Source organism: Saccoglossus kowalevskii, chromosome 22, assembly GCF_978046115.1.
Source record: "Saccoglossus kowalevskii chromosome 22, keSacKowa6.1, whole genome shotgun sequence".
NCBI classification, from domain to species: Eukaryota; Metazoa; Hemichordata; class Enteropneusta; family Harrimaniidae; genus Saccoglossus; species Saccoglossus kowalevskii.
Window position 1 is genome coordinate 28,909,931 of NC_140662.1, and position 24,116 is coordinate 28,934,046.

Consider the following 24,116-nt stretch of genomic DNA (forward strand, 5'->3'; position numbering starts at 1 on the left):
ATTAAAAAAATACTACGTCGATAATCGGAAATTACGTAGCAATTTGATTGGTTAATGACAGACTTGACCTGTTAGATAAGAAGACGTTGTTTTAAGTACAAAAAACATCATTCCATCTAGCCTAGCTCAATGAACGAAAGTTGTAATTAGTATAATTTGTCGAGCGTGGTAATATGGTTATGTTAAACAAAAGAAATCATCTTTTTGGGGCTGGTCCTCGTACCCCGTATTTACAACGAGTTTACATGCTGAGGCCTCTGGGCTTATGGCCGGGTAAGTATAATATATGCTATGGAAACAAGGTCTATTGACTATTCAAATTATTGTCTCGATGAAATAACCCTGTTGCATACAAGGGTCAAACAGTCTCAGACGACTCGTCAGTACGAGGATTTGTTGTCAGCCTAAACCTACCGTGCCCAGAGTTGTTGAAAAAATCGTGAGTAAGTGAATCAAGTATTTTTTCATGAAGCATATTCATATGTACGTGATAATCTCTCTTTTATATTGAGTGATTGTATACTTGGAGTGGATAACAAATTGTGGTAATACTCGACACGGTTGGATGATATCTGACTATGTATCCGTTCTGTATTGAATGTTTTGTTCCCATGATACAAAAATCATCATTGCATATTTCCAACAAGTCTCTCGAGGTACGTTGCCGATTTTTTGTAAATCAGGTGACTGACTAGGTTATAATCTCATTTAATAATTTGTGTTCACATTGTGTCGTTTATTTGTACTTTGACCCTGGCTAGTCTAATAGATAGCGTAGAGTTTTATAAAGTTCATTGACACAACACTGACCTGAAACGTGATATCAGTATGAATAGCAATTACCGAATATAGAATACATAGATTTTATACTGTATTAACGGATGACGTGTAACTGTACACCCTGCCAGGTGATTATTAAATTATCATTGCGTCTAGAACAGAAACATATAATACACATCTTATGAATTCACAGTGTGTTTAATTATGGGGGCGATGCAGGGGGCGATGCAGGGGGCATTACACATCAATCAATGATATTGTCTTGTTGCTATATAAATATTTTTGACATATCTTTAAATAAAAAAAACTTGTGCAAACAAGCACCTACTACTCAGCAAACATCAGCAAAGTATTATACGACATTCTCAGATTTTTTAGAAATTTTAATTCTTAGATTTTCTTATGCAGAACCTTTCTGTGAACACAACCCCTCGCTGCACCGTTCCCTCGTTCTCCTCCCTTACAAAGGTTACAAACCCTCTATATTAAAAGACAAAACACTAAGGCGTGGCGGAGTAAACATGCGATCAGCCAATCGCTGCAGTCGTTGGCACGATCACGTGATTACCAGGGATGTGTCTCACGTTTAAAGCCCTGCAAAGTTGCCACTACTAAATACAAAAAGTAAACAATCTATTTATCAAATTTCTGTAATATAGGTTTTTTAATGTCTACGCTAAACATGCAAGTTGTTGATTCTAAACAATAGTCTAACGATGTGTGAACCGAATGTCTGAACGAGAAGTCGCTATCATAACAACCTTTAAATCTGTTTAGTTAAGTTCATTTTGTAATATGTTTTAATATATCTACAGTACTCTCAACGCACGGGAATTATTACTATACTGACATATAACATTCAAATGTTAATTATACATTCATTTTGGTGACAATTAGTTAGTGGGTTCGACCGTACAGCCTATTGGTAACAAATCGTTGGGTTGGGGTCTCCTCTTTTATGTCGTCTTGATTTCATCTTATAATGTTTCTTGAATAATTTAGAAACTGGTAGTATGCCTTTTCTAGAGCACATTGTGATCTCTTTCAAATGCTAATATGGTATGTCTTTCCTCGGGGTATTCACCCCAGAATCAACTCCTGATCAGTAATTCAGTATATTGCATTGTCAATCATCAATGCCAGCTTGATGTGAAACAAGTTCAAACTAATGCTACACACATACTGCTTATTGGCCCGATGTAGTCAGCTTCCAAGAACCAATTAGTCCACCAATATATACTACTACCATAACGGCCAATATAACGCTTGCAACACCTATTCAGTTGTGCAGATACGCCAAAATCGAGAATACCTTCTGTTTTTTAAGCTATTATACAGCCTAGGAGGTGATAAATCTTCTCTCCCAGGTTGTCGTTAGTTGACGTCACTATTTCACAGCATCATCGTCTTCTAGTCTTTTTATGTATTAATGGTGTGTAACAGCTAAATTGTCCAGAAAATGGTCTAAATTGTTCAAAAGTTCAAGTTCCCAAGAACAAATAAGTCCACCAATATAACCATATAAAGCAATTCGACCAATTAACAGTTGCACCAATTAAAGTGCCTGTGAAATGGCTGCTATTTTCACGCCCTAAAATTATCCATTGATACATAAATATTATTATTTTTTATGTTTCTAAGCATGAATTATTTAATGTGAAAAAATGTGTTTTAAACTCAATCTACGGCAACTTTATTTTTGTGTATTTTAAAACGAGGCTCCTCATTAGCTTCTTATTTGCATACAGAAATTCCCCTTGTAACGTCAGAAGGGGAAGTCGCATGGCAGCTTGCATTGCCGATACGTGTAAATAAGGCAAATTTCTACTGCAGTTTTCTCGTCTTTGACTAAATTTTCACTTATGTACTTGTTCGTCCAGGAGGAATGAACCATAATGAACACATAGTATCAATTTTTGTTGCATGGGGTTGAGTTAGATGCGAAATATGTTCGTTCTGGTGTAGCTGGTCACCGTGATCGTCAGCGGTGCACGTTTGTACACTGTCGCTGGACAAAATAGAATTTGACGTCGGAATTATCTCGTTATTTAGCAGGTTACTAGGCACGTCACTACACTGTTTTATTTCATCGATCGTCTGAGTAAAACTTTCAAAATTAAAATAAAAGAGAACATATTTTGACATTCTAAACATTAGACCATAGTGATCACTATAAAATAATTAAAAAAAACGACAAATCACAGTTACAACTGCAAGCATGGAGGTAAAAAAAAACAGAGGTGTGAATTCAACATTCAACACAAACCACCAAACAATTCAGAAACTTTCAGCCTTCGAAAATGAAAACAATTAGCAGTGTGTAAGGGCTGTGTAATTGCCTGTTTGTCCGACGCTTCGTTTTCGTGTCATTGTCAAAATTATTGCTACCTTTTACTTAACAGGGACTAAATGGTCTCTATAAAACGATAATCAGGATCGCAGTTTTTCCAAAAAAGGAATCTGAGGTTAAGTGGCTTTCGTCCACTGATGTCGCACCTTCGGATCGATTAGAAACGTGTGAATACTTACACTATGACTATACGTTTCACTGCAACTGCCCACAACACAACATCTAAAAACTCTCTCTCTCAAAAAAGAAAGAAAATAGACAAAAAAAGAAAGAAAAAAAACGCCGACTGAAAAATGTACATTGTTTAAAAGTATACTGAATGACCAGTGTTATTACGGCTCAGGGGTATGACTTCCTCTCACATTTTGGCATTTGGTGGCGCACTTTCGACGAGAGTCACAGTCGACCGTTTCAGGATAGGTGGGCGTGGCTACAACACGAGAAATATCCCAAATCATTTTCAGCAAAAAAATTAATAACTGCCCATTTCAGTGAGGCACAGATCTAAATGGGAAACGTGAGGGTGGGCATTGCACAGGTACTTTAAATATTCAAATGTTATATATACGACGTATATACAAGAGTTCAACGTAATTCTTATGCACTAAAACTGAAAATCTTTGGTATCAATGAACTAATTTTAGCTTATCGATAATTTCACTTTATATAAACGTTTATTTCGACTAAATAAGAATAAGAATAATGTGCATATGCGCCACATATGAATATCAACACATACTTATACGATACATCGTGGTGATGAAGCGTCTTTCGCGATCAGTGATATTCGCAAAGCAATCGATTACAATATCATTATAGATTTGCAATTCCCAAAGCTGATACAGTGTCAGCATTCATAAATTTATTTATAAACAAATCCAAATTCACTCAACACAATTGTGTTTGTTTTTGATTACGAATATTATCGCTCATGCGTTTTTCCAGCAAAACACATCAAGGCAAAAACTGGAAGACTGGAGGAAATTCGGCAATGATAGCCAAGGCTGTATAATTCACACATACTGCAATATACAAACGGCAATTTATCAAAAGAAAATGCGTTCATAGTACACACACTATGCTACAACAAAATTGTGTTAATCATCATTGTAGATTGTCAGGCAAATAGATTACTGGTCAGTGTATATTGTCGCTAGAATAGGATAAAGTGTCACCATCTTCAACTCCAAACAAAACTATAAAACTTCTCAAACATAGTTTTCGGTATAGCAACCAACCACTGTAATCACGTGGCTCTACTTCCGCGGATTATGTTTAGACACATGATGTATTGGCCATGGGTCACTAATATCATTAAAAGCTCAAGTCACAATTGTTGGAAAATACCAGTATGTTGCGAACTATATAATATGATGTTATTACGAAGATACCTAAAAGTATGCACGATGACAGTACAGCGAGAGTGTCGACCGACGCGCAGCGGAGGTCGATGCGACGGCGTACTATGTAAGTGCATACTTTGAGATATCCTCGTAATAACCTTATTATTATACTAGTATATCTTTTCCTTCCAAGGATGCATCATGGGAATGCCGAATTCCCAAGAGTTTAAAACCGAATTAGCGAACTTTTTTGTGTGGGGTCCAGTCAAACCCTGGTGTTTGTTTATATCATTAGAGGACGCTTACGCGCGTGATCATTCCACATTCAGAATTCGCATTTCTTTATATGTTAGGATGAAAATACCCTGTAAAATACCGCAAAATTGCGGCACGCTGTATCTTATGGCGTTGCAGATGTATATTGATACAGAATACATTAACTCTAACTTATTTCGTTTTTGTTTAACTTTTCAATTTTGACTCAACAATGATTTTTCTACAAATTAAGGTAACCATGAAAGAAGCTGTAAAAACTGTTATCCACTATCCTGTATATTACCATACTTGCTACGATGAAGTGAAAAAACGTGGATTCAATGTTGATGGTGAGCAGTGGGCTAGTGATGCCAAGAAGGTTGTCCAGAAGTTGAATTTAGATCCAAGACATAAGCTGAATGTGATAACTGTTGGGTGTGGAAGTGGTAAGTTTGTTTTATATAAATCGCTAAAATCAACATAACTTTGGTAGCTCAAAATCATATACGTGAAGAATTGACATGCTTTATCCTATAAATACGTAAGATAATCATTTACAGAGTTACATTATTCTGGATTTATATCCTGACAAACTGGCCAAATTAACTGGTCATTATCTGATTGAAAATTATAACCACGCATTAGCGAACATTTTGTAATGTTAATACAGATTTGTTGAGCTTTTCCTCGCATTATAATTTCTGACCTGATATATATTAACTATCCCAAAGATTAACAAATGTAAAAATGTGGTCATCTAATATGAATATGTATTCAATTGTTTAGGTACTGTGGATAAGCCAATCATAGACATCTTATTGACCATGTACCCCAGTATTAGGTTCATAGCTCTTGACCCTGCTGTAGAGGAACTGAATAAGTTCAAACAACTGGTGAAAGATAATGAAGATGAATGGAAGAATGTAGTTTTTGATTTCCAAACTACTACAATTGAAGAGTATTTAGAAGTAAATGGAACGCAAACGTTTGGTTTCATTGTTATGTCGCATTCTGCTTATCACTTCAAAGATGTTGAAACAACTGTAGTAGACTTGTATAACCGTCTGGTGAAAGGGGGAATGCTGTTTTCCAAGATGATTGATGGTATGTAACAGTGTGTGTTTTTCTCTGTAACTAGATAGCAATTTACATCAACACCAGGTTACATTTAGTATATCTCATATTTCTCTAGCGTTTGGATAAAATCAGAAAATGGTTCGCTTTCTATAACTTCTTGTATGATTATATATATTTCGCATTAAGACTCATTGTGATTCTTTTTCTTACAAGGCGGATGGGAAAAGTTTTCACTGAAAGTTGGAGAGCATTTCACAGATACAAAGTATAACTTCGTTGGAACTCACTTCATAGAGGATGTCATCAAACGCCGAATTCCAAATGCCAGATATGAAACTAAAAAGAGGGAATATACGGTGGACATGGTTGATTCTTTTGACGAAGAATCTCAAGCTGGTGCATACCTAATTGATTTCATAACACTCGTTTACAAGTTTCGAGAAACCTGTAAACCTGAAATAAAAAAGAAATTATTAGAATATCTGGTTGAGTGTTGTCGGAAAGAAGGGGATAAGATTTTATTAAGTACTGATGAAAGAGATTTAGTCATCTTCAAAGATTGATTTTGTAATCTATAATTTGTAGCTTCTATAGCTTCACAATAAATCCTTGGTAACCACACTATGTTTAATTCATGTTTTTATGTAGTATGTTTCTTTGAACATTTACAATATAGTACTCCTGTTATTGATCTGCCAATATATATAGAATCTTTAATTCTGGGGCAGTTCTGTATTTGTTTTCATGGTCGACCATGGTCAGAATGGATTTACCTCATTCTTCTAGCCTCGACTGGTTTCTGTCTCTGGTAGCGTGGTTGGGGGTCCAGAATCAGTCTCTGCCATAGGTAAAATTTTACATCTCAATCCAAGGGATTACGCGGTTTGTTCCAAATAAGTTGTATTACTCTTAGTTTTATTTATTTATTTATTTATTTATTTATTTATTTATTTATTTATTTATTTATTTATTTATTTATTTATTTATTTATTTATTTATTTATTTATTTATTTATTTATTTATTTATTTATTTATTTATTTATTTATTTATTTATTCCACTTCTACCCAGTTATCTAAATCATCAAAAATCAACCGTTGACAATTTCAGAAACAATCTGAAAACTCCCATGTTCAATAGTGAATCACACAGACACAGGGGGTTGGATTAATAAGGGAAAACATTGTAGTACAGACCGACCTCATGATGTTTCACACAGTTGCTCCACAAGCGGCCGTCATGGCAATGCACACCAAGGCGGGAAATGATTCAAGCTCGACTCAGGTCACATAATACCCGAGTAGAGCAAGCATGCTCTACACGGCAATTGCCCAGAATTATGAAAGAATGGTTGGATCAGGTAGGGGCTGGTAAATACGATGGTGGAGTAAAAACTAATTACAAGTCTTGTGGTCTTGATTCGAATTTCGATTAAAAAAACGATGTGAACCCCATAATACTTTTGGTCAAGTGATACATGCACGGCAAGTAGTCGTTTTAGAGTACAGCAAAGCAATATATTCATAAACATAAGGATGGTCTAGTTTCTCGTTTGGTAGTATAACCTTTCGTATTGTGTCGAGTTTGATGCAAATAAATGTTTATTGGTACACCTAGTAGTTGACATGTTTGTAGCATGGTTTACATTGTATCTTGGCAGGAGGATGTGTTATGGGACCAGCCGTAAACGTAGTAGACAAGATGTTGTTAGTGCGTTGTTTGATGATCCACTCTCTGGCTTCTACTATGCACAAAAAATGGTGCTGAGCATAGGCCAAATGGAAGAACCAGGTCACAAAAATAATAGCATTTCCACTTCTAGCCAAGAGGTGCCAGTCATTTATTTGAATGGTATATAGGCAAAATAGTATGTTTGATGTCGGTTTCAGCCATTAGAGTGCTTGGCCCATATTGTGTCACTATGGTAATAGTATCGTTAATTTGTCAGGGAGTATTGTTTTTTGTTTATGTGGTTGTTGAAATTGTTTGATGTTGGTTGGAATATGTCTAAGAGAAGCCTGATTCCTCCGTTTTGTGGGTGCAAACACCAAGAGAATTGCAAACAAAGTTGTTGAATGGTGGTGATGGAAAAGAGCCTATGGTGTGCCCAATTTCGATTTATTTCCGGATTGATTCGTTATAGATCCCTATGTGCTAGATCATGTAGAATAGAGGCAACAAATAGTTTATCTGGGGATGATGTAATTGTAATGCAAATTGTTCTAGTTGAAGTGATGTTGATGGTTGAATTGAGACTGGTCTAAGCAAAAGCATGTCTGTAGCCAGGATTATGCTTGGGGTAATATTTAGGCGCGAGCTTTCTTGGGGGCATACCCCCCCGGGACATTTTGAAATGGAATTTCCTGCATTTTTTCCTGATAATCTTTTCAGTTTCTTTGTGTAAAATGATCCTCTCTTTATAATACACTGGGCATATTATAAGGAAGTGGTGTTCATCTTCAATATCATTTTTGTTACACAATTTACACGATTCTGTCGCTACTTTTGATTCTATTGTGTCTTCCTCTTTCAATTTCTAAACTGTTATTGCTCAGTCTGAATTTAGTTAGAGTACTTTTCGGTTCTTTATATTTTAGCTTAAATAAGTAGTTTTCCAAAAGAAGATTTGTATGTTCTCAGTATGTTTTTTGTATTAGTGTATTATCAATTATTATCATTATAGTAGGGCTTATAAGCTAAAAATCGTGCACTTTGGGTTAAAAGCATGTACACATATTAAGTTGACCCTACTGAACATTTTTGGATACTGACCCACGTGAACAGCGCCCTCTGGTGGCTGCTAAAGTGATTTATATATAAACATACTGCTAATGCGTATAATTAGGATATAGAATAAGTATGTCACCAATTAAAGTGCCCAAAACTATACGTTTATGGAGATTGGGGTTCACCAAATTATTAGCTAGAACTACTAGAGCATCCGACTGCTAAATCTTTTAAAAATTGCGGCTAATTTGATAAGGTGAGTATGATTTCTGACATAAAATATATGTTGTTAATGTATATGGCAGAAGGAGGTGTCGTGGTGCAAGCATAAGGTTGCATTCAGGGACCTTTTATGGTTGATAACATGCTGTTTCTTATTTTTCCATTAAGAATGACTGCTAATTTAACTGCTAGAAACGCATATACATGTACATGTACAGTGGTCTCATGTTCTGCGAAAAGTATTCACTTAAGATGATTGGTCTCCCAAATATCAATGTATCCAATGCACTTAATCCAAGACATTTAGGTTTTTGAACAGTAGGAAACTACTCAACAGAGGGGACACATAGCAGGGCAACCATTGTATATTTCATGGTGTCACTGGCGATTACAACTAGGCTGAAAAAACATCGGGCAATAGGCTATTCTTGGTAGCAATTGTCTTCACATCGGTAAAGAGCAGTACACTGGAGACTGGCCTTGTTGCATTTGCACATACCCTTGCATGTTTGTTTACATTTGCAGTGTATCAGTTCATAGCACACATCTTGGTCCTGAGCAATGGTTGTCCACTTGGGCTTCCATGTACCACTTTGGAGCCATCCCCAATCAGCAGGACTTGGTACACTGGGCTGTTTTGAAGTACCTGGCCCTATATGAACCCTCCTTGGTAAGTGGATATCAATATATGCTGCTTTAGGGCTGCCTGTGTGTGTGGGGGGGGGGGGGGGTGTTGTCCAATGCCCAAGACCTTCTGGCAAAAAGATGTTGTCATGTTTCATTCACCCCAGAAAGGCCACATGTTTTGTCATAAAGAAGTACCACAAATCTTTCGAGAACATTGAAGATATCATCTGGAATAGTTGGTTGTGCATCAGCCAAGAATAGGAATGCGTTTGTTACGTCAGGATTTACAGTCCATGTGGCCCAAGCTTTTTTTTCCCTTACCAGCAAAAAATGACGTTGTATCACATCCAGTAAATGCATGGAATATTACTAAAGCTGGGGCTTTTCTTGGGCCAAGAGCAGTTGCAATTTCATGTGCAGCAATATATCGGTGATGCCTCCCAACTCCGAAATACAACCACACTGGAATGCTGGACTGATTGGAAAGAATGATGACTACAATATCCGTATCAGATGTTCTAACCATAATCTTCTCATGGCCGACATGTACTACAAGGAGATGTAGTAACAAGCGTGTGTCCGCTTCTTCATGCAACCATGGCACAATCCTACTTTTGTCATTTCTGCTTGGTGAAGATACTACTCGGTCACCACATGTGCTGTACACTTCCTTGTCTGCAAACTCCTTGCTTGTAACCGCCTTTGCAAGCAGATGCAAAGTTCTGTTTTGTTATCATCCACACGAAGGAAGCTTTGCCAGTTACTAGGCACCTTTGATGTAAGTTCTACTCTCCTCCTGACTCCTTTCCCCTTCCCTCTCTGGTCGCTGACTTCAGACTGCTGTGGTCATAAAAATCCCACACTATATCAAGTCTGTCAACATTCTGTAGGTAATGTTCAATATATGGGATGAATACATTGTTTATGTAATCTGTTAATTTTTCTGAGTTGCCTGGGGACAACATTTGAACTATTACTGCACCATCTAAAAGGAGTGCAGTCACATTTGGACTTGTTTCTTTGGCTGTGCTAATGACTCCAAGTTTTCCAGCAAATCTGCCTTGCTGCCTGATCTCATATCACCTGACTTGGACAGAGAAGGGGGTCATGGCTGATTTCCGTGTGCAAAAAAGTCTTCAAGGTTCCCTTCTCTAGATTGACATGCAATATTTAACCTTGAGAACAGTATACAGTCTTCCTTGATTGTTGCAACCTGAGATTTCTGTGTTTTGGGTTTATGATTTTTGGAAAACAACTGGAGCTGATTTTTCTTGATTGGATCTTTTATTGACTTTTTCTGATCCACAAACCTTTCTTTAACGAACAGCTCATATTATTTACTATCCACTTTGTAAATATTTTGGATTGTCCTGCGAATACCAGCGTCAACAATTTCCTGCCACCACCCAACGTTGTAGGGCATGTGGATTGTCTGTTAGGCCAACAGCACCACCATCTCCTTTGCACAACAAACCCTCTTGAAACAAATTCTTGATAAAGGGTAGGATGCATTTTTGGCAGGCTGCACATATCTCTGATATGTACTGACAGCCACCTTGCATAGTTGATATGATCAAGGCTAAATACCCAAGGGATAAACAGTTTAAGTGATTAAACATAGCTGTCAAAGTTTCCCTTTCGAATTGGTTCTATGATCTGAAGAATGTACAGCTCCAGCTCAAGTATTAGTGACCAACATTTAAACTGGGGTTGTTCTAGTGATATTTTGTCACACCATTCAGAAAGATTCAATGGTTGATCTCCAATGGCAACATATCCCTTATACTTTTCAAAGGCATCATATTGTAGGATAAAGAGTGCAGCAGCGGTAACCTGATGGTCATGTCTGGTTTTTGTAACATGTGAGGCTTTCAACAGCGAGTCAGCAAAACCTCCAGTAGCAACACCTGCATGACAAATGAGAGTTGTCCAACCACGGCCATCTAGCCAGTCACCAACAATCTTGAATGCCGCAATTTCTATATGTAATCCACCAGCCATGATGAGATATTTGTCTTCCCCATGTGTTGCAGGAAAGTTCCACTGAATTGTCTTTGCAATGGCATAAAGTGGTTGGTCCATCACAAGCACAGGAATCTGTCCTGGATTTAGGAATTCCACCGCAGCTTTCACAACGTTCATGGCTGAATCATGCTAACAGAATGTGCACATTCCATGAAGAGTGACATGAAAGCCACAATAGTAAAAGAAATGGACAATGCCTGCTGTATGGATGCATGATAAGCAGCCCATGAGAGGAAGTCACTGTCGTCCAGCTTTTCTTTTCTGAGACGTTCTCACATATGTTCAAGCCAGCCATTGTTTTTTGACAGCCTGAGACTTGTAGTAGTTTTTGCAGGCTGAAATGGACCACATACCTTAGGAACAATCAGATAAGATCTAGTCAAAGCTGCAGGTGGTACATTGGTGTATGCAGCAGGAAGTGATGGAATCTTCTTTGTCAACTTCGAATTTTCAGCAACTACTAGAATGTCTCGTGGTATTCCCATATTATCATGTGATGGTTGCTGCATCAGTGATATACTTGTTTCATGAAATGAGTCATTTGCTGTGGATTATGGTTGATGTTATCTACCTCAGAAACAGTGAATATACTTTTGGCAAGTTTGGGAGGACACACCACTCCTTCATTCTCATACATAGTACAAACATTGGTTGCTACATCAGCAGAAATTCCCAGGACACGGTCATAGGCAATGCATAATCCCATAATGTTAAGAGTGTCAACCAGTTTTTCTTTCTTGTCTCTCCATGGATCTTCAAAGCAAGGTAAATGGGTACTGGTGTTTCCCTAACTATATAGTGACGATGCATTGTAACTCCCTATGAAACCTTATTCTCGGCTGGTGATTTCACACTGTTGAAAAAAATCAGTTGTGCAATAGTTTGACCTGCACGGGTTGTAACCTTTTCTTGGATAGAGTGGTCTTTAATATTAGGTCCTGTCAGTATCATATTTACCAAAGCTGTCAGTGAAGGGGGTACTGCTTTTTCCTGGCAATCCACTGGAAAGTGTCCAATGAATGTGTGTGTTAATTTTGACATATTACGTCGAATAATCCTGGATGCTTTGGCAAGGATGAGTGCCACAGAGTCAAAATCTTCATGGGTATGCTTGTTTAAGTGCTGCTCCAATATCTTGGTCATACACAATTAGAACATCTCTGCCTTCAGGATGGGCTCGGAGATCAGGAATTGCAGACAACATATGATCCTTGAGCCTTGTTGTATGGACGTTGACTTCACTTGAACCTAGTTTTTGTAACCTTGATATATAGAGGCTTTTCAATTCCGCCATTTTAAAAACTGGTCTTGCTTCCACGGAGTCCCTGTGCATCTCTATATATGAGACTAACTCCGCAAAGGCAATGCCATGCAACAGATTTTCAGAAGAGCTAAATGACAAGTCTTTCTTTGAAAGCTGTGCCTGTTTATATATTTTTGACAAGCATTTTGCATGGTACTGGGCATCAATAGCTACCATGTCCCCGGCGGCCAATTTTGCCAACAGTGTTGTGTCACGGATTTCTGTTGCACAGTTCCTGACTTTGAAATCAATGTCAAACTTGGCAGCTTTATGAAGACCATCTTTTCCTGCTGCCTTTTCACAAAAACTGAATAGATTTCTCAGCTCTTCTTTTTTCCGTTTTTCAACACTAGAGCGTCTTGTTTTCAATGGACTTGTTCCCATTGGTTCTTCTGTTTTTCTCTTCTGTGCCTCTGGAGCTTATCATTGCCTATTTTATTTCTGCCAAGCTGCTGCATGTTCATGCAGTGTATCTGCCAGACTTCAATCCAAGGTCAAGTGTTGTACATTTATACCACCAGGGAGTTCCTCAAGCTTATGGAATTGTATAGAGGTTATCAGCAACATACTTATACCCAACACTAAGATCTTTTCGTTTGGAATTTGCTGGACATTGCAATGTCTCTGATGTTTCTACCTGACAAAGTACACATAACTTCCAGTGCGTTGGAATGATACTCTGTTCAGTACAACCTGATGATGTACTTTTTACTAGCCTGTATTGACATGCTATCTATCTACCTCACCACAACACCATCATAATTATTGTTCGTATTGTTGATTTTGATTTTCTTCACTTCAGATGTTTACCTATAACAGAAAAAAAGATGCATTGTTTGTTATTCGTATCATAGACGCCTCTGATCATGTTGCTAGGCCCCATGACCGGAAAAATATTAAACAATTAGATATAGTTTTATTCATCTGTTTTCGGTAGCTTGGCTGTAATATAAAACAAATCCGTGATTATTTCATTTGATTAAGTGTCACTTAAAAGCCATCAAGAAATTTGATGTTTCTTTGCAGCACGTGTATTGCACACATGCACAGTGTATACCTGCAATTTCATGTATTTCTGATAATTAGCGGTCATTTTTCGGGAACAGCATTAGAAAAATGAAGACAACAATGAAGAAGCGGATTAGGTTGTACTTTATAGCCACTATTTAACATATTTGATATTCCGTTTCAACATTTCTATTGCCCGTATGCATGTCCTATATCCAAAATTACATGAATTTTGAGATTAATTTGACAGGTTACTGATCATCAACTATAATAGTACTTGACCATGACCAAGACTCATTTATAAGTAATTGTAGTTGATAATCGACCATGACCACGTTTGTATGACGTCTGTTATACTGAATCGCCTCCACCAACCTGGGACCCCTGGTAATGGTTGGAAACTGACATTGCCCAGGGAATGCAAGCTATAAGGGTTCTAATCTCAGGGTGCATGCTGATCAAAACGATTGATTCCTTCCACTGTGCCGTTACTGTGGAGGGGATACAACTGTTTGACTAAATATGGGAGTCTGCCAAGATGACATGGCTTCCTCCTCGTCATATCTGTGTTAATGACGAGATTTTGGATGGGGTTGATGACAGTGATGAACACACACAATAATGCATTGTGATAAGTGGTATCCAAGTTTTGCGGTATTGCACTGGGTATTTATCCTATCATATTAGGAAATGCAAATTGTAACTATAGAACGATTACGCTAAAAATGAAAACAACCAGGGTACTTATTTGACCTGCACAAAGAAGTATGCTGAATCTGTTATAGTATTGGTGATTTATTGTGCAGCTATCAAAGATACAAATTAAAGATAACAAAATCAATCTTTGAAGATGACTGAATCTCTTTCATCAGTACTTAATAATATCTTATCCCCTTCTTTCTGACAACACTCAACCAGATATTCTAATAATTTTCTTTTTTATTTCAGGTTTGCAGGTTTCTCGAAACTTGTAGATGAGTGTTGTGAAATCAATTAGGTATGCACCAGCTTGAGATTCTTCATCAAAACAGTCGGTAATGTCCACTGTATGTTCCCTCTTTTTAGTTTCATATCTAGCGTTTGGAATTCGACGTTTGATGACATTTTCTAAGAAGTGAGTTCCAATGAAGTGTAACTTTGGATTTGTGAAATACTCTCCAACTTCCACTCCAAACTTTTCCCATCCGCCTGGTGAGAAAAAAAAATCATGATATAAGTCATAATAAATGTGGTAGAAAGTAATCGTGAGCCCAGCGTGATTTCTTGCTAACTTAATCAAAATGCTAGAGAAATGTATGATATGCTAAATGTAAACAGGTGTAAATGTGAATTGGTGTATAATTACAAAGAAACGCAAACGCTGTCACATACCGTCAACCATCTTGGTAAAAAGCATTCCTCCTTTCACCAGACGGTTATACAAGTCTACTACAGTTGTCTCAACATCTTTGAAGTAATAAGCAGAATGCGACATAACAATGAAACCAAAACGTTTGCGTTCCATTTACTTCTAAATACTCTTCAATTGTGGTAGTATGGAAATCAAAGACTACATTCTTCCATTCATCTTCATTATCTTTCACCAGTTGTTTGAACTTATTCAGTTCTTCTACAGCAGGGTCAAGTGCTATGAACCTGATACTTGAGTACATAGTCAATAAGATGTCTATGATTGGCTTGTCACGGTACCTAAACAATTGAATACATATTCATATTACAGAGGTATCCCATGGTTTAATTTGTTAGTGTTTGGGAAATCTGTATTTTATTCTACTATTCTTAGTTTACTTTTACTATTTATTTATTTATTTATTTATTTATTTATTTATTTATTTATTTATTTATTTATTTATTTATTTATTTATTTATTTATTTATTTATTTATTTATTTATTTATGTTTATTTATTATGTTTATTGTTACGTACTTGTGATTCGGTAATTTTTTAACTATCGTCACATACATCTGAACCAATGCCTCCTCTTACTGGTTTAGTTAACGAATCACATACCCCCTTCTTATAGCGCACCTGATGACGTCGCCAGTCAGGTAAAAAACACACTCAAATAAAATGGCGGATTATACCCTCGATACTCATCAGACAATATGATCAAAAACACGTAAGTGGAATGAAAAATTGAATAAATTGTCTGTCGCACTAGATGACAGAACATGATTTTTTAGCCTTCAAAAGCAAAACAAAATTGACCCGAGTATCTAACCACTTTTTTCAGGCATTTTTCCCGGCCAACCTTTGATTGAAATTATTGTCTTCAAAAGAAACCCGGCCACAAAGCATTTTTTTTGCACATTGTAATTGTGTGCTAATTATTTTCTCTGATGAGTACGCCGTCGGTCAATATAAAAGGCTAGCTGTGATTGGCTGTACGGAATTTGTTGGGCTTTCGCGATTACCCAAACTCGTAAAAAAACTGCGGGAAAATAAATAAAAAAGTAAAATAAATATAAGAAAATGTATAATACCAATAATTAATTAATTAAAAAAAAAAAAAAAAAAAAACCTAGGATCTCATTTTAACCAGATTGGAATAAGTAATAGATATCATCTCAGTTCAGAAATTATCATGCAAAGTTAACTCAACAAATCTGTATTAAAGCGGGAGAGCCGTCACTTGCGCATGCGTAAAATGGCCATAGCGTGTCGTTTACAAACACGCTTCTACCCATGAACATTTGCGTTTTTAGCGTGTGTGTTATCGTCGCTTGGGACTCAAGTGACGATCCTCTCGCTTTAAATTATAGTCAGTTTTGTGTCATTAAACTGTATACTCGCGCTTTAACCCTGCAATACATTATTATTATCAATGCAGCGTTATAACTGTCGATAGTTTGTCACGATATTAATCCACACTAATTTATTTCTGTAATTGATTATTTTATGGAAATATAGGTTAAGCCATGGCAATTATTCACCTATATGTTTTTGAGCTACTAACGACGCTGTTGATTTAATTTCAACGAATTATACAAAAAAAACTTACCACTTCCACACCCGACAGAGATCACATTCAGTTCATGTGTTGGATCTTAATTCAATCTTTGGACAACCTTCTTGACATCACTAGCCCACTGCTCACCATCAACATTGAATCCACGTTGTTTCATTACGTCATAGCAAGTATGATAATATACTGGATGGTCGATTACTGTTATTATAGCCTCTTTCATGGTTACCTTAATTGATAAATGAAATAGAAAATTATATTTGAGGCAAAATTGAAATGTAAAACAAAAACAATCAGTTAATGTATTCTGTGATTTGCAACTGGCGACGTTCTAGCATTCTCTAACTTAAATGTAAAAATTGTGACTGAATTTCGCTTTAATTGTAGTCATTCAATTATGCTTCAGAAAGGACGATTGTCTCATGTAACCACTGTATTTGATAACCTGTTGTTTCCCGCAACTTCTGGCTGCTTAATAGAGGTTAATAATTTATCGGTGATATCCAAAAACTGTGGAATTGCGATTGATTGTAGTTACCCATGGCAACGAAAGAACAGAGAAATAATACACTGATATGTTGAATCGTGATTAAGTCGAATTGATATAGCAAATTTGTTTTGAAAAGTTGCCACTATGAACGTATTTTCTGACGGCCAAGTGCCGTATATATACATTATGATTTAACGACGTTTCTGTTTAAAACAATAAAATCACCACGTCGCGTCACGTGATTATATTGGTTGGTTACTATACATGTATATAGAAATTGTTTTGAAAACACAACATGTTTAATTTGTGTTTGAGACAGTATACACTGATTTGTTGAATCAATTTTCCTGACTAGTTTGAATTAAGACGACTTACCCAATTTTGTTTTTGAATAGCATGGCATGTATACTATGAATGTATTTTCTGTTTGTAAACCGCCATATATAACAATATTTCTGAATATGTGTTTTTGAAATGCAATTCAAAACAGCCTTGGCTATTATTGCCAATTGTTCGTCACAGAACTGATTTGACATCCTGAATGATAGGAGTGACCGTGAACAATGGAAAGCATCTTTTAATGTTATTAGGAAGGTAATGGTGACAGGGAAACGATTACAAATGGGTGTGCTGTGTCGTTTTATTTCTTGAAATGTCCTATGTAAATTAGTCCAGTTGGGCAATTTCATCAGAGTATCAAATGTTTGTATCGTTGTTGTGTTTGGCCTGTAGCATATGTCCGACGAGTTGACTGGGCAAGGGAATAGTATGCATAGTGTTTGGCGAGTTGTTCCAGGTTCCCTACAGCACAAGCTTGTGTATGTAGTTGGTGTACTCTTGGTTGATGACTTGTAGTTTCGCCGCCTCTAGGTGCGATCTGATGTGAGACAAAGCTTCAGCAACATTGTCATTAGTACCTCTGATATGGGTGACTTTCACATGGAAATTGGACTTTGTGTCCGTACTAAAGCATGATATATGGACAGCGTGTGGATCCCTGATAGCAGATGTGTACCACACTCTCATTATCACAATGAAACATGATACATTTACAAAGATGGGGAGTAACTTGTTCTATGCATTGGTGAGTTCAAGATAATCAGTTGGTAGGATTCTTGCCAAAAGTAGGGAAAACCATTCGCTATTGAAGTAACCATCACAACAATAGTGTTGATGGTGCATTAGTGTAGTGATTCAGTCCAGGTGCGACAGTCCAAGATCATTGCAGAAAGCTGGCTGTTCCATTCCATGTTGGTAGGAAATCCCTCCACCACTGTATATCTGGGTGGAAGGCTGCCGTTTTATGGCTGTGTTCTGGACCTGTGAAGCCGAAATTGGCGACTCTGGATTTCCAGAGTGTTTGGGTGATCATGAGTTTTGTCAGAGTAGACGTCTTGTTCGAACGATGTTGTTGGATACAGCGAAGAAACCATGCTAGTGGGTTTGATGAGTTGTTGCGGATGATCAGTGGAATAAAAAAGGTTGCATTTGTGGAGGTGGCCAATTTGGCATGGATCAGCACAATGCCCTCTATTGTAGTCTCGACAAATTTGATGTTTTTGACTGTTAGCTGGAGGTGTGGTGTATTGATTACCTGACTGAATCCCCATTGTCTATTTCTGTAGCAATCTTTAATGTTGTGGCAAGATTTCCCACACCCAGAGCATCGCAGATGAACTAGATGATTATGGGTCTAGAAATATTCATAATCAAGTTCATTATTCACATAGCTCCAATTAATTTGTCAGTGAAATTGGGAAGTATTGTGGCAAAAGGTTTTGTTGTATGCTGTCGGTTCGGAACATTTTGCCTTTCTGCCATGAGTCACTGGTAGTTAAATAATGTGATATGAGAGTGGCATATGTTGAGAAACAGTCAAGCCAAGTTTTGATGTCGTTAATTGATTTCAGCTCACGTTGTGTGGTCATGGTCAAACTAGTGTTAACCTTGTCAGCAGTGTCAATTTTATGTTGTCTCGATGAAGATCGGAAAGATCAATGAAATTATCCCGAACGGCGAGCGAGTTGAGCGTGGTTTGTTCAACATATGGCAGTTGCAGATGCATCAGTGGAACAATACCTGGTACTCTTGATGGTAGACCGATGTTGTTGACCTGACTAGCGAGTGGCATTTGCTGCAGTGGTGTTGAGAAGAGTGGTTGGCCGTTTTAGATACACGGTAGTTGTTGATGATGCTAAAAATATTGGTTGTTGCTGAGCAACTTGTTGAACTGTTGGCTGAGCAACTTGTTGAACTGTTGGCTGAGCAACTTGTTGAACTGTTGGCTGAGTGACTTGTTAAACTGTTGGCCGAGTTACTTGTTGAACTGTTGGCTGAGAGACTTGTTGAACTGTTGGCTGAGTGACTTGTTGAACTGTTGGCTGAGTGATTTGTTGAACTGTTGGCTGAGTGACTTGTTGAACTGTTGGCTGAGTGACTTGTTGAACTGTTGGCTGAGTGACTTGTTGAACTGTTGGCTGAGCAACTTGTTGAACTGTTGGCTGAGAGACTTGTTGAACTGTTGGCTGAGTAACTTGTTGAACTGTTGGCTGAGTAACTTGTTGAACTGTTGGCCGAGTTACTTTTTGAACTGTTGGCTGAGCAACTTGTTGAACTGTTGGCTGAGAGACTTGTTGAACTGTTGGCTGAGAGACTTGTTGAACTGTTGGCTGAGTAACTTGTTGAACTGTTGGCTGAGTAACTTGTTGAACTGTTGGCCGAGTTACTTGTTGAACTGTTGGCTGAGTGACTTGTTGAACTGTTGGCTAAGTTACTTGTTGAACTGTTGGCTGAGAGACTTGTTGAACTGTTGGCTGAGTGACTTGTTGAACTGTTGACTAAGCTACTTGTTGAACTGTTGGCTGAGAGACTTGTTGAAATGTTGGCTGAGTGACTTGTGGAACTGTTGGCTGAGTGACTTGTTGAACTGTTGACTGAGTGACTTGTGGAACTGTTGGCTGAGTGACTTGTGGAACTGTTGGCTGAGTGACTTGTTGAACTGTTGGCTGAGTGACTTGTGGAACTGTTGGCTGAGAGACTTGTTGAACTGTTGGCTGAGTGACTTGTTGAACTGTTGGCTGCGAGACTTGTTGAACTGTTCGCTGAGAGACTTGTTGAACTGTTGGCTGCGAGACTTGTTGAACTGTTCGCTGAGAGACTTGTTGAACTGTTGGCTGAGTGACTTGTTGAACTGTTGGCTGCGAGACTTGTTGAACTGTTCGCTGAGAGACTTGTTGAGCTGTTGGGTGAGAGACTTGTTGAACTGTTGGCTGATTGTATTCTGATGTTTACATAGCCAAAATGAAGGTGGTTGACTGGCAGAAAGTGGAGATTAAAATGTATGTAGATAAGCAGCTATGATATAAACAAAACTTACAAATAGCTGTAATGAAAGCATAATAAGTCAGCTAGTACGACAATAGTGAAGTAAACTGTGTGTGTGGTTTAATGTAATGATAACATGACAGATCATTGCAGGAGTGTAATTTGTGTGGTTGTGTTTGCGATTAATTAATACATATTGATGCCTCTATAGTGGTGAGATACGTATTTGGCAGCCTTGCCATCCCGCAACATTAACTTCAGATTACCTCGTAATCAGCCAACTAAGAATATATCATTTAAGGGCCATAGTCGTAGCACAGCGCATGTGCGAGATATGGGTTTCATATAAACAAAGATGGCGATGTTGACTGTTGTGCAGATGAACGAACTTTAATTAGGTAATGTGTTCCTAAAACAAGGACGATGTGAGAATTGTGACGTGTACACAAACAGCATGGCCGACGCACCATCGTCACAGAAACCTCAAATGCCAACCACTTACACATGCTGATGATCACATAACTGGCAAAGCTTGGGAAGAGTGATTAGAAAGCATTGAACGAGTATTTAGGTATTTTAGAATAACATAGCCCACAGACAAGAAAGATGTGTTGATAATTTATCGGGGAAAAGAAATAGCAAGATTGTAGAAAAGTTTACCAGATCAACCTACAGCTGGCCTCGATGTGTATCAAAAATTGAAGAAGAAGCTTGATGCATACTACACCCCAAAGAAAAGTAAACACCACGCTAAATATTGAAACCATCAGAATAATGGTCAGTCGCTAAAGTACGCCAATATAAGCAACACAAGAAATCATGTACATTTGAAAAAAAAATCAACATAAACTGTGTGGATAATGTGGATTAAATGGAGCTCATAAGGAAGGTCAAAATTGTCCTGCATATGGCAAAAAGTGTAGAAAATGCCAGAAATGGAACCACTTTGCTTCAGTATGTAAAACCAGCAACAGAGATGAGGGCATGAAAGTAATTGACATGAGACAAAGATCTAGACATGACCCAATCAATACAGTACATACAACTGGAGAAGACAACAAAAACAAAGTATCACAAAGGCTACAGAGAAGAGGCAAGGTTGTGATACAAGTTCTGATGATGAATATTTCAAACAAACATCTCAAGCAAGTAAGGAAAGATAAGTGAACTCAACAACAGTAATAAAACTGTAACTATAAGAATTGGCAATGTCGATACCCGTGTAGAACCTGGCAGTGGTGCATTTGTCAACATTATGAATGAACATCAGTTTAAAGCTCTAGTACACAGATCTAGTGATATACATGTACATGCACTAGAGTGAGTCATATTAAGCTCAACACTTTGCAAAGCAGCCTATCTGTCAAAGGTGAATTCAAGATCGTTGTGAGGAATAAGACATGTGGAGCAGCAACCAAATTCATAGTGATCAAGGGCAGAATTAACTCATCTCCAACCCCCATCAATTTAGGCATGATACAATTTCAACCAGACGGTTCACTAGCAGAAACCAACAGCTTAAGAATTAAACCCAATATCAAGGCTGCCACAAAAGACAGAAATCAGTTAAAAGACATAACTGGCAAATATAGCAAGTTATTCAGTGGCATAAGAAGAATAGGAGATATAAAGCATGACAAAGAGATATATACCAAGTTTAGCATGAAACCAGAAGCAGTACCAATAGCACAGCGACCTAGACCAGTGGCATACTACCCGCAGGGGGGAACCTGTGACATGGTGTTCACCACTAGTAGTACAAACGAAACCTAGATTCCGAAAGATACCAAATGATCAACTAGAACCCCACATGATCAGAGCCAGTGTTGACTTGAGAGTTCAAAACAAGTTCATGGAGAGAAACCGAATAGCACACTGTGGTTGAAGATTTTACATACAAATTCAATGATTGTGTGGTATTTTCCAAATAAGATATGAGGCAGGGATAACATAAACTTTTACTTGACCCAGAGTCTCGAGCGGTTGCTACATTCAGCACACCATGGGGTAACATGAGAACAAGAAGATTGATATTTGAAGCTAAGTCTTGTTTGATGAAACAATCTACAGAAATTTTGGAGACATACCAAAGTGTCTGAATCAACGCATAACAAAACACTGGAAACAGTCCTACAGAGAGCATAAGATTTTGCCATCACCTTCAACTTAGAAAAGTGCAAATTTGGAGTTGAGGAAATAGAATACAGCTTTTGAGAAACTAAAAGAAAGCATCACAGGTGAAGATACCATGGCATACTTTAATCCAGCAAAACCAATTACATTAAGAGTTGAAGCTAGCTACCATGAAGGACTATCAGCTGGGTTGTTCTAGACAAGCAGAAAAGGTATGCAACCAGTGTACTTCATCAGTCGAACAATGACAAGTGCAGAGAAAAGATGTTTATCTGTGGTGTGGGCAAAGAACAGGTTCAGTATGTATCTGTTAGGAGCACCAAGATTCAAAATCATTACAGCACATAAACCACTGCAACCGATGTTTAATAAGGTAACATCGAAACAACCACTGAAAATAAAGGAATGGGTGTTGGACCTGCAAAATGTAGATTATGAATTAGTCTATGAGTCGGGAAATGATGCAGCAGATCCATCAGCCTTTCTGTCTAGACACCCACTACCAGACCCTGGTACAGATACTACAGAGAAGATCATAAAACATGTGATAGTTGATGAACATGCAGTAATGATGGACCGGATCAAAGTAATGTTATTCTTAGAGTTGACTGGAAGCAGCACAGGAAGGGCCCTGACATCACACATGAAATATATACAGCAGAATGATTGATCTTTAGACTAAATCGCATTATAGTGTCATCAAAGCAGCTCACAAATAAGGTCGTTTGGGGTGAGTAGAACCAAACAGATGCTGAGGGAGAAATATTGATCCCAATGATGAACAATCTTGTTGAGCAGATCATAGGTCAATGCTATGAATGTCAAGTAACTACTCAACAGCATAAACAAGAACCAATTAAAATGACAACCATACCAGAGAAACCCTGGGATGTTTTATCAATTGATTTTGGAGGACCATATCCAGATGGGCATTATAATCTAGTGGTCATCGACAAGAGAACCAGATACCCAGTACCCAGAAGTTGGAACCATATACTAATCAGCAGCTAAGCCAACCAAGAAAAAGCTCAAGAAAATGTTCGCCACACATGGTACACCAAGCCAGCTAGAAAGTGACAGTGGTTCTCTTTACAATTCCAGAGAGTTTGCAGAATTCACAAAAGAGGAAGCATTTCATCACCATCCTCGACCATATACAGATGGACATTATAATCTAGTGGCCAACGACAAGAGAACCAGATACCAAGAAGTTGAAACCATGTACTAAACAGCAGCTAAGCCAACCAAGAAAAAGCTCAAGAAAATGTTCGCCACACATGGTACAACAAGGCAGCTAGAAAGTGACAATTGTCCATCTTACAATTCCAGAGAGTTTGCAGAATTCACAAAAGAGTAAGGATTTCATCACCATCCTGTAACACCCGAACATGCACGAGCCAATGGGGGAAGTAGAAAGTTTCATTAAGATGCTAAACAAAACCAAAAGAATAGCACATCTTCAGGGCAGAGACTGTGAAATGGCTGTAC

At 37.8% G+C, this 24,116-nt stretch overlaps 1 protein-coding gene across 1 annotated transcript; it reads left to right on the plus strand.

Annotated features, from left to right (window-relative positions):
* The first annotated feature begins 383 nt into the window (after positions 1–383).
* On the plus strand, positions 384–6,426 carry LOC144357579 (histamine N-methyltransferase-like). The gene is made up of 4 exons (XM_085495960.1): positions 384–443; positions 4,982–5,174; positions 5,515–5,832; positions 6,019–6,426. Exons 2-4 carry the CDS (start codon positions 4,988–4,990, stop codon positions 6,366–6,368), a joined length of 855 nt encoding a protein of 284 aa, XP_085352086.1. The 5' UTR covers positions 384–443; positions 4,982–4,987; the 3' UTR covers positions 6,369–6,426.
* Positions 6,427–24,116: the final 17,690 nt, after the last annotated feature.